This window comes from Leptodactylus fuscus, chromosome 1 (genome assembly GCF_031893055.1).
Source record: "Leptodactylus fuscus isolate aLepFus1 chromosome 1, aLepFus1.hap2, whole genome shotgun sequence".
NCBI lineage: Eukaryota > Metazoa > Chordata > Amphibia > Anura > Leptodactylidae > Leptodactylus > Leptodactylus fuscus.
Genome location: NC_134265.1, coordinates 263721356 through 263738030, shown reverse-complemented (window position 1 = coordinate 263738030; position 16675 = coordinate 263721356). Strand labels below are relative to the sequence as shown.

Genomic DNA, 16675 nt, shown 5'->3' with positions numbered 1-16675 from the left:
ACTGCTCTTAAAGGGGCTCTATCTTTGGGAAAAGTCATTTTTAGGTAAGCACATCCTTGCATAGCCTTTAGAAAGGCTATTTCACACCTACCTTTTGTATGTAAATCGCCTCAGTAGTGTTTGAATAAGTCCGTTTTTATACATATGCTATTGAGCTTCGACCGTGCAACGGAAGTGTCTGTGATCACAGTCTGCTCTATGTGTATGTATAGCAGAGATGAGTCATCAGCACAGCAGCCTCTGCTATACATACACATAGAGCAGACAGTGCACAGTGAGACTTCTGAGGCAATTTACATACAAAGGGTAGGTGTGGAATAGCCTTTCTAAAGGCTATGCAAGGATGTACTTATCTAATAATGACTTTTCCCAATGATAGAGCCCCTTTAACTTGTGCTGGGATATACTGCTCCTGTGGACATTAGGTGAGGGCTGCTCCTTTTTAATTTACTGGCACATTGTGTGTACTGTATGGGCCCATGTAGCTCCATTCTTCAATCAGATATTTACGACTTTTTTATGTTTTGGATTTGATTTAACTGTATGTAATTGCTTGTATGGTGGCTTTTTTTTAATTTTATTTTCTTTGGGATTTTTTTCTTTTTCTATTGTTGCCTTTTAGTAAAATTTGTATTGTTTTATTTCAAGTACCAGAAGAGTTTATGTACAATCCAGTTACTAGATCCTATGGGGAACCACATAAACGACCTGAGGTTCTGAACTCCTCAGTGGAATTCATTGCTTCATCAGATTACATGGTAAGAATCTCAGTACGGCCTCAAATTGTTTAATTTTGTGATCTAATACTTTATGCATATTTTACATCTGTTTTATTATTGAAAGAGGATGGGTTTTCAAATTAAAGCTATGGCTTTTAAAATGTGTTAAAGACTAACCCAAATGTTATATCCATCAGAGATCACACTTGTAAATAAAATTGTCATATAGAAGAAAAATAGTGGTCAACTCACCTAAAAGAGTGCACTTGTAATGCACTGTCCAAACAGCAGCGATCCAGCACTGTTATTATTTTAGCCATTAAAATCCAAAAAGTATACAAGACGACTGGGTTATGACTAAAGACTGGTAAATCTGAAACACGTAAACCGGTGTTTTTCAGGGGTGCACTGCATTGATTCTATATGGTTGTGCTTGTCTGCTTGTATACATGGATTTTAATGGCTTAGTAATAAAATAATGGACATTTAATGAAGTGCCAGATCACTGCTTTGTTTGTTTTGTAACTTGTCATATCTATAATTATTTACTATATTTGTTCTTATTTGATGTCAAGCTCAGCTATGGAATCTGCTATTGCTTGTACTTGCACTAAAGGGGTTATCTTGTCATCCAAGCATACCTGTTATCCACTATGTTAACCTCTTTTATATGATGTACTGAAAAAAGTCAATATGGGGGGGAGGTGCAATGAGAAGCTAATTTTTTATTTTCATTTTGCACTTTTCTGGCTCTCTGTGCCTTAGGCTAGGTTCACATCTGCCATAGAGTCTCTGTTGGAGATATTGCCGCAGAAACCTACGGAGAGAAAAAGTTTTTCATGGAGGATTTTTCTCACTTTATAATGTTAAATGATCCTTATTTTTTATCTTTCCCATAGCTTCGACCTCCACCACCTGCAGTTTATCTGTTTGTTCTGGATGTGTCCTACAATGCTGTTGAATCTGGTTATCTCCAATATTTCTCTCAGTCGCTTCTGGATAATCTAGACAAGTGCGTATAATCATCGGCACATTACCAATATATAATTTCTTGCATGAGAATTATGTATCCTTATTTGTTGTGCTTATGTTGCCTGTACTTCAATTTTTGTTTAAGGTTACGGGGAGATTCAAGAACAAAGATTGGCTTCATAACTTTTGACAGCACTGTGCATTTCTACAACTTACAGGAAGGTCTTTCACAGCCACAAATGCTGATCGTGTCTGATGTCGATGGTGAGTTTTTAGAGAGATGAAGTAAGGCTGTGCCATGGCAGAATAAGGAACAAGCGCAATACATATATGTTAGGGAAAATGCCAAGATTTTGGTGGAGTTTCAAGCACTAACAACCAGTTCAACAAGCCTCAGATTCCAGGTTGGAGGGATAGATCTGACCAGTCATCCCATACTGTTCCTGCTAAGAGTTAATACTTGTTAACATATGTAATGTCCAAAATAATATATACAGACGCATCATAAAAACTGATATCTTTATTGAAATAATTCAAATACATACAATTAAAAATGAGACTTGCGGCATGCAAGAGTAAGACAAATCTAGTGCCATAGTGGGCATCGGGGTAGTCTCCACCTAAAGGTCATTAGTGCAGCATGCAGTATTATATTTTATCAGCTGCAGAAGCTGAATTTACTTATTGGGGTAGAATAAATTGCGTTTGGTTGAAGTGATGGTTTAAAGTGAGTGTCATCAGAAATTGACATACTGTTTAAGTCCAGGGCCCCACGTAGCATAAAAAAACACGTAGCATTACAGTCCCAACAAAGTAGATGGGACTTGCTAGAATCCCATCTACTCATTGCAAATAAATCTGTGCAGTGGATATGCTGCAAATTCCTAATACCTACGTAAACACCGGCAGTTTGGCTGTAGGTATAATGGAAGCAGAAAGTCAGCAGAGGAAACCTCTGCAGACTTTCTGTAAAAAGTGATGCAGGAAAAAACGCAATGCATTTCCACCATGTTTTTTCTGGCAGTGCTATTTCATTTCGCCCTGCTGTCTGAGTCCTTAGCCTAAAGAAGTTTTCCCATGAAACACATTTACGCCATATTCAGAGAATATGCTTATAAATATGGTGATAAATGCTGATAGATGTGGGACCCCCACCTATTTCTAAAATATTCCCAAAGTCTCAGTGCCTAACTTACCTGATCCTGATTATTGTGTTTTACAAAAACAGCCTGTCTCTAAACTTTGTTCCCATAGAAGTGAGTGGGAATTATGGAAACAACATAGAATAGAGCCACGCTGTTTCTGTAAATCACAACCATAACTGAGACTCTTCTCGGTGAGGACACACTCCTATAAGTAATAATCTTACATTAATATTTCTCTTAATCCAGTTAATTAACCCCTATACACTATAAGACGAATATTTTCATCATTAGCATGGGGTCCATGGCGAGTATATTCTTCATTGTGATTGCACACATAGCAAAATAACACAAAAAAGTTAGTTTTTGCTGCATTACTTGTACTCCCGAATGGTTCTGTTTAACCCCTTCCCGCCGATGGCATTTTTTGATTTTCGTTTTTCGTTTTTGACTCCCCTCCTTCTAAACCCCATAACTTTTTTATTTCTCCGCTCCCAGAGTCATATGAGGTCTTAATTTTTGCGGGACAATTTTTTCTTCATGATGCCACCATTAATTATTCTATATAATGTACTGGGAAGCAGGAAAAAAATTCAGAATGGGGTGGATTTGAAGAAAAAATGCATTTCTGCGACTTTCTTACGGGCTTTGGTTTTACGGCGTTCACTGTGCAGCCGAAATGACATGTCCCCTGTATTCTGTGTTTCGGTACGGTTCCAGGGATACCAAATTTATATGGTTTTATTTACATTTTGACCCCTAAAAAAAATTCCAAAACGGTGTTAAAAAATTTTTTTTCTAAAAGTCGCCATATTCCGATGGCCATAACTTTTTTATACATAGGTGTACGGGGATGCATAGGGCGTCTTTTTTTGCGGGGCCGGGTGTACTTTTTAGTTCTACCATTTTCGGGAAATGTTATTGCTTTGATCACTTTTTATTCAAATTTTTATCAGAATTAAAACAGTGAAAAAACGGCGGTTTGGCACTTTTGACTATTTTTCCTGCTACGGCGTTTACCGAACAGGAAAAATATTTTTATAGATTTGTAGAGCGGGCGATTTCGGACGCGGGGATACCTAACATGTATATGTTTCACAGTTTTTAACTACTTTTATATGTGTTCTAGGGAAAGGGGGGTGATTTGAACTTTTAATACTTTTTATATTTTTTTATATATTTTTTTTTTTTACTTTTTTTTTAATTTTTTTTTTTGCATTTATTAGACCCCCTAGGGGTGTTGAACCCCAGGGGGTCTGATCACTAATGCAATGCATTACAATGCTAATGCATTGCAATGCATTGCAAAAAATCATCATCTCTTTTGCAGGCTGTATACACCAGCCTGCAAAAGAGAGAATTTGCAGACTGGCTGGGAGCCCTTAACAAGGCTCCCGGCTGTCATGGCAACGGGGGGTCGGCCCTGGAGCATGCTCCAGGAGCCGGCGATCCTTGCCAAAATGGCGGCGCCCATGCGCCGCCAGGAAGATGGCGCCTCCGGCGCCTTTGACAGCAGCGCCGGAGGGGTTAATGCCTCCGATCGGTCCGGGGACCGATCGGAGGCATTAGAGCCGGTTGTCTACTGCTTAAAGCAGTAGACACCCGGCGGCTATGACGGCCGCCCGGCTCCCGGGCGGTCGCCATAGTTACAGACCCGACACGCGCCGTACTATTACGGCGCATGTCGGGAAGGGGTTAAAAATACTTATGTCATCAAAATCAAGCTGTATATAGCTATGTCAATGGAAGCAAAAAAAAAAAAAAGTTATTGCTCTAAGGACAAAAATGAAAAAAAGCCAAAAACTATGGCAAAATTGGCGGTATCATTAAGTGGTTAAAGCAGAGTTGTGCAGCCAAACCACCTACTCTTTTTTTCCACAGCCTAACTCCGACTCCTTCACAAATAGCTGCCAGCCGTAGTCAGTCAGAAGCAGTAGAGATAACTATGCAATTAATTACAGTATCAATCATTGTTTAATATCATTAAAAAAAATAAACTTTTTTATAACTCCCACCAAAAATCGGTCCCAATTCTGACTCCACAGACCACAGAGAGTTAAGCATTAAATTTATTCGACATTTCCTTTTTAGGTGGCCAGGACATTTCACCAGTTTATCACTATAATTTCTGTATTGCCTTCTTTCTGCTCCATGTACATGTGGGTTAGGAGTTTTTGTAATTTATTCCACTGTCTTGCTTTTCCCAGAAATATTCTTGCCGACACCTGATGGATTACTCGTAAATCTTCATGAAAGCTTAGAGGTGAGAGTTTTCTTTCTTCTCTTTAGTTTTCTTTCAGAATTTCTAACCAGACAAACAATAGCATTATCGGCCCTCAGTCATGTCACCTGTTAGTAATATAAGACACGGCTAATGCAGTAATAATACGCTTGTCAGAAACTGGCCTTAGAATTTATAGATATCATTTTTTACATTTTTTTTTCCTTTTATGAACATGGTACGGTAATTTAATGATATAATGACATTCTAAACCTAATTCGTATATACACAGTCCAGTCACATTAATGTGACCACCTGTCAAAATCCACAATAACCACTTCTCACAGAGTGGATCGCTGCGAGACGTGCAGGAAGAGAGGGGATGTTGTGGTGATGATCACTGGGATGTTGAGCTATGCTGACTCCAGTGCCGTGGCCAGCTGTGCTAGGTTACGCGGTTGAGCATCCATGGCGCGAAGAACCCGATCAATGTGGTTCCACAGATTCTCGATTGGGTTCAAGTCTGGGGAATTTGCTGGCCAAAGGAGTATGGTAAACTCATCCTGGTGCTCCTCGAACCACGCACGTACACTGTGATCTTAATGACACGTTGCATTGTCCTGCTGGTAGATGCCATTATCCTGAGGAAAAACAATTCACATGTAGGGGTGAACATGGTCCGCAAGGATAGATGCATACTTATGTTGATCCATCGTGCCTTCCACAATGATGAGTGCACCCAGATGGCTGATAACACACGTGCCTTCTGCAATTGGTTATTTAACGTTGATGTCAAAAGTAGGCGGTGGTCACATTAATATGACTGGACTGTGTATGAATACAGTGTGTGCATGGATTTGCAAGACCTATTCAATGACCTCGACAACTCTGCCACATGTGAATGCTGTACACTCTAGTCGTCTTCATTTTTATGGTTAATGAGGATACTGTTCTTTGTTAATCAATGTTTTACTAAATATTATTTTACTTTTTTTCTTCTTTTGCTGTTTTTAGCTTATCAAAGATTTGTTGACTGCCTTACCTGCCTTGTTTACCAGCACAAGAGAAACGCACAGTGCTCTTGGCCCTGCCCTTCAAGGAGCTTGTAAATTGATGTCTCCCACTGGAGGAAGAATATCAGTATTTCAGACGCAGCTGCCATCTTTAGGAGCCGGAGCTCTGCAGTCTAGAGAAGATCCAAACCAGAGATCCAGCTTGAAGGTATTGTGTATAGTCTTGGTGCCATTCACAAATGTTTACCCACATTGGTGACCAGGTTGCCCTGACAGTTAAGATTTTATGTTATTGTATATGTATGTAATTGCTTCTAATATTTTGTTTGTTTCTTAAGGGAATACAACACTTGGGCCCTGCCACTGATTTCTATAAGAAGTTGGCTTTGGATTGTTCCGGACAGCAAACTGCGGTGGACTTATTTCTTCTCAGTTCTCAATATTCTGATCTGGCATCGTTAGGTTTGTCAAATCTTTCATACATTATAGAATCATATAATATTATCTAGTTCTTCTGATATAAAATATGCAAATCTGTTCTCCAGGATGTAATTAGAACAGGGCCTCTGTTTGCTGCCCTGTAGGGGCAGCCCCATTAACATCATGCACGACTCGTTTATGAAATATAAAAAACAAAAAACTATAGAGTCTTCAGTAGATGATACCTTTTTTTAATGGCTAACTCATAATGATGACAGAATATAACGTTTCAAAGCTTCTTCTTCTTCATATATAACTAAGAACAATTTCTGAAGGCTGCATATTTATGTACAACAGGACACATAGGGATAGGATTTCAGGAGGGAGGGGGATGAGGAGAAAAAGCTTATTAGTATAAATATGTAAACAATTCACAGGTCCCACGTTCTTATCTTTATGGCTGTCTTAGTTCAGTGATTTCTGTAGCATGACATGAACCCATGTGAGACATTCATTCCATTCTCCAGAGTGTTAAATAGAGTCATGCTCTTGTATTCATGAATCAGTCGCTGTTTCCTTGATTTAAAATTCCCTCTTAAAATCAAAATTTTCGTGTGACTGGTGATATTATGATCTTCACTGCAGAAATGTTTTGGCACGGGGAGGTCCATTCTCTGTTCTCTAATTGTATGGCGATGTGCATTCATTCTGAGTTAGCCATTAAAAAAAAGGTATCATCTACTGAAGACTCTCAAGATTTTTGTTTTTTATATTTCATACCCACTGGCTAACACAGTACAAAAACAAACACGACTTGTTTAGTGAGCCTAATAACATAATGCAGGGATTATTACCAAACTAGTATTTCTATTCCAAAAGGAACAGATTCCCAGCTATGGGCAGTGCTGTTTCAATCTGTTGGATCTCCTCAGCATAGTGTAGGGATACTAGTTTGGCAGAGTGAGAGACTATAGACCAGGATCAGGGGATAATCATACTCATCAGGGAGAGTGTGCACCTACACAGGCGTACGGAGACTTACAAGCCATTTCTGCTCTGCTAGGGATTAGGGGTAAATAATATGCAAATCTGTTCTCCAGGATGTAATTAGGAGAACAGTGCCTCTGTTTGTTGCCCTCTAGGTTGAATGTGCACACTCTCCCTAATGAGTATGATTATCCCCTGATCCTTGTCTATAGTCTCTCACTCTGCCAAACTAGTATCCCTACGCTATGCTGAGGAGATCCAACAGATTGAAACAGCACTGTCCATAGCTGGGAATCTGTTCCTTTTGGAATAGAAATACTAGTTTGATAATAATCCCTGCATTATGTTATTAGGCTCACTAAACAAGTCATGCATGATGTTATGGGGGCTGCCCCTAGAGGGCAGCAAACAGAGGCACTGTTCTCCTAATTACATCCTGGAAAACAGATTTGCATATTTTTTACCCATAATCCCTACCAGAGCAGAATGAGTATGTGAGTATGATTATCCCCTGATCTTCTTCTGATATAGTCAGGTTAAAATATACAACTGACTGTAAGTGGAGGTTCTTTATGACCAGGTTTCAATCATTCCCCAATTTATATCTATTTTGCCTGCCCAATGGCAGATTTCACAAGAGGAAGAGTAGCAGACAGGTTGGATACTAAACTGATTCATCATTGTGATTGAAAACTCTGACACACATAGCTGGGTTCCTGCTCTGTGTGTCACCAGGTCTCCATTATTCCAGGTCTTGTATCTATGGTGCTCCCCAATAGCAGAAGAGTATACTGGATACTAAACTGTTTCACTATGTTATGTACAAAAAGTAGGCACACTTGGCCACTCTAAGTATACATGTTCATAAAGTGGCAAGTTATTCAATTTTACCTATTCTAGTGTATACACATAAGGGCTCGTTCACATCTGCGCCCGGTCTCCGTTTATTCAGGTTTCCTTTTTCCTGCCCGAAACTGGCAGGAAACGGAAACCTGCAGGCATTTTTCAAACCCATTCATTTGAATGGGTATGAAAAGTGTCCGGCTGTGAGCGCTGGTGAGAATTTTGTGCTCTCCGCGGCGAAACAGGTTTTTTTTTTTTTAACTGGATACAAAGTCGGACATGCAGTACTCTGTGTCTGGTTTCGCCGCGGAGATCATAAAATGCTCACTGGCGCTCACGGCCGGACCCAGTCTGACAGGTTTCCATCTTCTGCCGGCAGAAGATGGAAACTTGAGTACAGAGACTGAACGCTGGTGTGAACCCAGCGTAATGGTTTGCAAAAGGCCCAAATAAATATTTCTATGGAAAACAGCAGGTGTTTCCTTTGGTAACCACTTCAGACATTTTCTGACCTATTTTTATAAATGTCAAGCTTGAGGAGAATATAGAGATGACAGCATACGTTTCTCATTGTTTTTGAAGACACTTTTCTCTTTAGGTTAAAAAAAAAAAAAATCCAGAAAAATCTGGAGCAAAAAAAAGCTGATCTAAATAAAAGGTGATCTAAGCAATAAACATTTCAAAATGGTATAACTAAAAAGTACACCTGGCCCCACAAAAAAAAACGCCCTATACATCCCCGTACAGCTGCAGGGTCACCTGTCAATGTGGCCTTGCAGCTGTTCCAAAACTACAACTCCCATACATTAAATATTTTACCATTTTTTGCCTGAAATTTTTTTTCCCCCTATTTTTCTCCTCTAAAACCTGGGTGCGTCTTATAGTCCGAAAAATACGGTATTCGCTGAGGGCCAAAATCTCCAATTACTGAGGGGTTCCTAGATTTTATGACTTGGTGTATTCGCTAAGCATAGTTCCCTACACCTCTCAGTGATTATGCATTACACAGATCTAAATCCATAAAGTATGCAACAGAAATGGCTGACTGAATATGGCATGCTGTAATTATGGAAAATTATTTTCCAATAGGTGGACCGGGGGTTTTCAAATATTCTACATGCATGAACACTAGAGATGAGCGAGTAGTATTCGATCAAATACCTCCCATGCATAGGTATTGGTGTACTCTGTCGAATACCATGTGGTAAATGCAGTAACAATTTGATTCTCCTCCCACCTTCCCTGGCACTTTTTTTACACCAATACCTATGCAGGGGAGGTATTCGATCGAATACTACTCGCTCTCTTCAATGTTCAATGTGTAATCCACTCAAAAAATTTTAATGGATTAAAAATAAATAAATAAAATATGCATGGTGTGAATACAGGCTAAGGCCATTTTCTCATGGATTATTTGGTCAGTATTTTGCAGTGTTATTTGTAATCCAACATAAGTAGTAGAGATGAGCGAACACTGTTTGGATCAGCCGATCCGAACAGCACGCTCCCATAGAAATGAATGGAAGCACCTGGCACACAGACTTTGCCGGCGGCCGGCCACTTAACCCCCCGCGTGCCAGCCGCTTCCATTCATTTCTATGGGAGCGTGCTGTTCGGAACGGCTGTTCCGAACAGTGTTCGCTCATCTCTAATAAGTAGTGGTTGTACATAACTGGTGCAAATATTTCCATTTAAAATTTGTCTCTTTTGTAAGTTCCACTCTTGATTTTGGCTTGCTAAAACAGATACTAAATACTGACCTTGTGAAAAAAAAAAAGCTGCAGCTAAATTTGCAAAAAAAAGAAAGCTGCATTTAGGCCGTAGCCTAAAATGGGTTTCTGAGAGTTGCAGGGGTCTCAGATCGATGGGGGTATGACATCTAGCACCCAAATGATCATCTGTTTAATGAGACTGAAGTGTTCATATAAGCACTGACTTTATTGAATACCAAGCACAGAGCCTTACATTACATAGGGACTGTGCTTTGGTATTGCAGCCCAGCACCATTCATTTGAATGGGACAGAACTGTAGATGGGCCTAGTGGCAAATGTGACATCACTGTTGTAAAAGCAGAAGCAGCGTCAAGCAGTTTTTCTGTATTGTCCCCCCACAGATCACATACAGATGACTTTTTCTAAGGAGAGGTCATCTATATGAAACTTCCAGAAAACCCCTTTAGACTATGGCTTCATGTAACATAAACACCGCAATTTGGTTGCAGTTTACAGTACTTTCACAGTAGTTGGGATTCTGGCTAATCCCATCACCACATAGCAGAAAATTATCTACAGCGGACATGCTGTGATTTCAAAAACCGTTGCATTTATGGAATTCGCCGCATGTAAATTATACCTACAGAAGCGCTGACATTTTCCATATAGGTATAATTTAACCAGAAAGAAACCAGGGGAAAACTGCAAATTTTCTGTCAAGAGTGATGCAGGAAAAAAGCGCAGTGTATTTCACTGCTGTATTATCCGTAATGCTTTTTTTGCTGCTGCTTGCTACACGGGGCAAGAGGGGGTGGATTATGGTGATGAATCCACGTCATAATCCGCCTCCTCACAATAGCGATCTATGTAGACCACTAGCGTTCTTTTTTCCAGCGGAAGTGAACTGCCCTTTCTTCAGGTGGATTCCACGCCAGATTCAGCCGAGGCGTCCGCCTCGCGACAGCACGCTCCGGACTAGGGCCATTCATTTGGGCTGAATCCAGAGCAGAAAGCTGCGACAGAATATGCACCGCACAATCCCCGTGTAAACTAGCCTTTGGTTTATAAGAGAAACTGTCACTTAGCACTTTTTTTGTGCAGTTTAGCTGAACAAAAATAAAGTACATATCCACTATTCATTGCTGATTTTGTACTGTTCTTATCCACTGCTCTATAGTCATTGAGGTTTCACAGTTATCTGTGGTATGTCGTGATATTTATGTATTATATATCTTGGCAGCTTGCTCTTAAAACAATTTCTTTATGCTATTGATAATTTCTTTTCAGGTTGTATGTCGAAGTACTCTGCTGGATGCATCTATTACTATCCATCATTCCATCACAAGCACAGTCCAGCTCAAGCTGATAAATTGAAGCGAGATCTGGATCATTATCTTACTAGGAAGATTGGTTTTGAAGCAGTAATGAGAATCCGCTGTACAAAAGGTATTTGTAATTTGGTAAATTAGCTTTTGCTGTCCCTTGTCCTAGAGGTGTTTTATAGTAATGCCAGAACTTTAATCTCGTAAATGAGATTTTCAGAAGCGTATGGGTGGTTTCCCATATTACAGATTTATTAGTAACACTGTCATTGTTAACTTATAAATACATTACTTGCCTAATGCAAATTGCCATGTCAATATTTATTCCAGGCTATCATTTATGATCCATTGCAGTCTCACTGTTCTTTCATTTTTAGGCCTAGTTCACACGTGGCAAGAGGGGGCGGATTTTGGCGCAGAATCCTCCTCAAAATCTGCCCCCTCACAGTAGAGTATAGACAAATGCTGCTGCACACCGTAAATAGGTGAAAGGGTGAAACAGAATTTTATTTTTGGTACATTATTTTTGGTACATAAACGCCATGAATAGATTTGACAAGCATAAAGAAAGTACTAGATCAATAAATGAACATAACGTTTCGGTCATTTTGGACCTTCATCAGATCGGATCTAGTATAAAGAAAGCAGAGTGACGCCATGACCCTGCTGCGCACTCTGCTTTCTTTATACTAGATCCGATCTGATGAAGGTCCAAAATGACCGAAACGTTATGTTCATTTATTGATCTAGTACTTTCTTTATGCTTGTCAAATCTATTCATGGCGTTTATGTACCAAAAATAATGTACCAAAAATAAAATTCTGTTTCACCCTTTCACCTATTTACGGTGTGCAGCAGCATTTGTCTATACTGTACACGAGTCGCAGGACTCTTTGACTGCTAGCACCCATATTCCTTAAGTCATCAGTGTGCGGTTCCACTGCCATTTATATATTACCCTCACAGTAGAGGTCTCTGTAGACCGCTAGCGTTCTTTTTTCCGCTAGCGGTTTGTTCCTGCTAGCGTAAAAAAGAAGCGAGCTGCCCTTTCGTCAGGCGGATTCCACAGCTGATTCAGCCGCGGTGTCCGCCTCACGCCAGCATCCTCCGAGCTAGGCCCATTCATTTGGGCCTAATCCGGAGTGGAAAGCCGCAGCATGGCGGTAAGGAACGTCCCCTCTAACAGTACAGCGCTATGGACTCTACTGTCAGGGGGCGTTCCCCGCAGACTGTCAGAAACACCCGTCTGACACTGAAGAGCTATGGTAACGGCACAGATAGCTCTTCACCAGGGGCGCATAACAGGAAAGCCGATAGTGCTCTGAACTCGGCACACTCTTGGCTTTCTAAAGGTATATAATACCGCATGTTCCCAAGGACATAAAAGGTCCTCTTTAATAGTAGTATGTGAAACCCATTTAAGTTTTGTCTTTTGTTTACTATATTTTTTTTCAACTGTGGTGTTGTGTCATTCATCCATATTCTTTTTCAGGCCTTGCAATACATACTTTTCATGGGAATTTCTTTGTACGTTCAACGGACCTGTTATCACTTGCCAATATCAATGAGGATGCTGGATTTGCAGTGCAGATGTCTTTAGAAGAAAGTCTGACAGACACCTCTTTGGCTTGTTGTCAGGTGGCCCTGTTGTACACATCTAGCAAAGGTATTTTATTTTTGAGGTATTATGGGCCAGATACTTTGTGCTTGTTTTATTTATTTGCTAAAGTGAAATTTTTTTAGGACTTGTGGAAGTTTAAGTTGCTCAATTACACCATCACTGCTGATACCCCATGGTTGAGGGGGACCATTGTGATTGACTGGGGTCAAAGAAAACCTGCAGCAGGAGCTCTATGATCGCTGATTTATCAGGTTTTAAGTAGAGGCTTCTAGTGCCTTTCTCTGCTAATCCCTGTTGGGCAATACCTATGCTATATCTTAGTAGCACAATGAGGAATTGAAGTATATATAAGTATTACATACAAAAGGAGGGAAAAAAAATATAATGTAATTCTAATGTTTAAAGTGCTCCTTTTATCTCTTACACCAAGTTTAGTTCTTTGTTTCCCTTAATGTATAATAAGCCCTGCTGGAATTAATGAATCGGCACCTATTTGGCAGCCCTCACCATTCCTAAGCATTCAATGCAGTTGGTTTGAAGCCTTATTTTCTTGAACTAGCAGAGAGCTGAAATCCTTAACGCAGAGCTCAAATGCCACAATTGTCACATAAAAACAGAGAAGCATACTTGGAGGACAAATTCTTTGCCGTCCCAGCCTTCCTTAGTATGCAGATCACGGGCCAGCAGACACTATCTTTTGTGATCTGCATATAAAACACAATCATATTGTCCAAGCACCTCCATGAACAATGGGCATGGACTCATACTATACGGATTTACTAATGAAAATGGGACAGAATTTTGTACCCAAAACTGGCCTGCATGATGAGTGATTGATTTAAATCTTTTTTTTTTATTTTTTTTTTAAACCTTGTCTAAGTGGGGCATATCAGGAAAGGGAGTGGTCTGAGATGTGCAAAACATGGCAATATTTCCCAATCTTTGTGCCAGAAAATAAAAAAAATTTAATAGTTTTATAGGTTAGACAGAAATAAAATCATCCTTTTAAAATATGTAATTCCAAAAGATAAAATTTGGCTGTGGACAGTCATTTTAAGTCCTATACCTTGAAAGAGTGAAACCTTATTCATCCTTTCTTTTTGCATGACTGACTTCCTATGGGAGTCAGTGTGCAACATAGTGGCTCACGTTCACTAATAGAAATTGTGTATGTTGGCAGAAAATGCACCAGATTTATCTTAGTGACTGGCTCTGATGCTGGGTTCACATCAGTGTCTGGACTCTGTTATCATGCATGCAGAAGATGGAAACCAGTCATGCCGAGTCCGGCTGTGAGCGCCGGTGAGTGTTTTATGCTCTCCGCGGCGAAACCGTTTTTTTTAAACCTGACACGGAATACTGCATGAAAAAAGAAAAGAGGGAGACACCGAGCGCCAATAGTGTAGTATTCCCGATAAGATGAGGCAATAGGCATAAATTAAAGCCCCTTACCTTGTTGTGTTGTGATGTGACAAATCACAACACTATTAGCACACAGAATTAAAGCGTGGTGGCAGCAGCTAATCCCCTTGCGACAGCCAAGGCTCGCAAAAAATTAAACATACAGGTGGCCCTCAAAGTCCAAGACCAATCAGGTAGCAGAGGAGTGGGGTAAGGCGCGCACAAACCAGCTGGACATAAATTCTTCCAGAATCTTTATTGACAAGGCACTACGCGTTTCGGGCACTAGCCCTTTCTCAAGTGCATGTAGGACTACAAAGAACAAACCGTACACATATATAAATTAGTCATATACAGAAAAAAATATATAAAAAATTATTATAAACCCTAAGATATAAGCAAAAACATTCATTGAGATTAAAATAAACAGATTGTCACCAAGAGTGCGATCAAATAGTAGTGGACCGATTAAAAGCTCACAACATGCCATATAAACAATAGACAAGGCCTAGCCATGTACCACATATAAATAGAGGTTAAGAGGAGACATATTAGTATGGGGATTACAGCAGGTGTCTCTCTGAGGCAGTCGTCCCCTTGCATTCCACACAAATCCAAATAAAACAGGAGAGGATATATTAAGGCTCCTAGTATTCCGCCGCAAACAATAATCATAATAAACAAACGTTCAGGGGCTTACCTGTTTAATTCGTCTGCAGCGTCTGACATGTGTATAGTCGGCGCTGCAGCACACGTGGCTTTAAGTAGAGCCCACATAATTCGCGGTTGGAAACGGCCAGCGCGCATGCGCAGATACTCGATGACCAACACGAGGACTGCCGACCCGGCGTTCTAGTGTCTTTCTCTGCGCATGCGTGTATACATTGTTTAGACTCGGCTCCACTCGTCAAAAGGACGAATCGTGATCTGTTCACTGTATTACATATATGCAAAAGACAAAGTGATTCCCAACCCTTCAGTATATAGCTATACAATGAATGGTAAAATCAGCATAACCTAATTTGTTAAAGATGTCATAATGTACCAATTACATAAATAAATATAAATACATATATGTATATACACATCTACATGCATAACATATAAAAAATTAATCAAAGAAACATACTTCCTATAAAAAAGCACACATATAAGACAGGAGAATTCTACCCGAAATATATATATGACTCTGGCAGTCAAAAAATAATAATATATAAATAAATATAAAATTAGGACATTATAAAACAGTTCGTACAGCATTAACCCCTTCCCGCCGATGGCATTTTTTTATTTTCGTTTTTCGTTTTTGACTCCCCTCCTTCTAAACCCCATAACTTTTTTATTTCTCCGCTCCCAGAGCCATATGAGGTCTTAATTTTTGGGGGACAAATTTTTCTTCATGATGCCACCATTAATTATTCTATATAATGTACTGGGAAGCAGGAAAAAAATTCAGAATGGGGAGGATTTGAAGAAAAAATGCATTTCTGCGACTTTCTTACGGGCTTTGGTTTTACGGCGTTCACTGTGCAGCCAAAATGATATATTCTATATACCCCTATATTCTGTGTTTCGGTACGGTTCCAGGGATACCAAATTTATATGGTTTTATTTACATTTTGACCCCTTAAAAAAAATTCCAAAACTGTGTTAAAAAATTTTTTTTCTAAAAGTCGCCATATTCCGACGGCCGTAACTTTTTTATACGTAAGTGTACGGGGATGCATAGGGCGTCTTTTTTTGCGGGGCCGGGTGTACTTTTTACTTCTACCATTTTCGGGAAATGTTATTGCTTTGATCACTTTTTATTCAAATTTTTATCAGAATCAAAACAGTGAAAAAACGGCGGTTTGGCAATTTTGACTTTTTCCCGCTACGGCGTTTACCGAACAAGAAAAATATTTTTATAGATTTGTAGATCGGGCGATTTCGGATGCAGAGATACCTAACATGTATGTGTTTCACAGTTTTTAACTACTTTTATATGTGTTCTAGGGAAAGGGGGGTGATTTGAACTTTTAATACTTTTTATATTTTTTTTATTTTTTTTTAAACTTTTTTTTTTTTTTGCATTTATTAGACCCCCTAGGGGTGTTGAACCCCAAGGGGTCTGAACACTAATGCAATGCATTACAATGCTAATGCATTGCAAAAAATCATCATTTCTTTTGCAGGCTGCATAAGAGAGAATTTGCAGACAAGCCTGGGAGCCTTGTAAAGGCTCCCAGCTGTCATGGCAACGTGACGTTGGCCCTGGAGCATGCTCCAGGAGCCGGCGATCACCGGCAAAATGGCGCCTCT

General features: G+C 39.8%; 1 protein-coding gene across 3 annotated transcripts in view; it reads left to right on the top strand.

Annotated features, from left to right (window-relative positions):
- SEC24B (SEC24 homolog B, COPII component) overlaps nt 1-16675 on the top strand; it is a 65596-nt gene that overhangs the window by 23971 nt on the left and 24950 nt on the right. For all 3 annotated transcript variants that reach the window (XM_075286871.1, XM_075286879.1, XM_075286862.1), the window contains 8 exons: nt 649-758; nt 1619-1731; nt 1837-1955; nt 5041-5096; nt 6069-6275; nt 6406-6529; nt 11318-11476; nt 12845-13018. In XM_075286871.1, the coding sequence (XP_075142972.1) occupies nt 649-758; nt 1619-1731; nt 1837-1955; nt 5041-5096; nt 6069-6275; nt 6406-6529; nt 11318-11476; nt 12845-13018 (1062 nt within the window). The remainder of the gene's footprint in view (nt 1-648; nt 759-1618; nt 1732-1836; nt 1956-5040; nt 5097-6068; nt 6276-6405; nt 6530-11317; nt 11477-12844; nt 13019-16675) is intronic.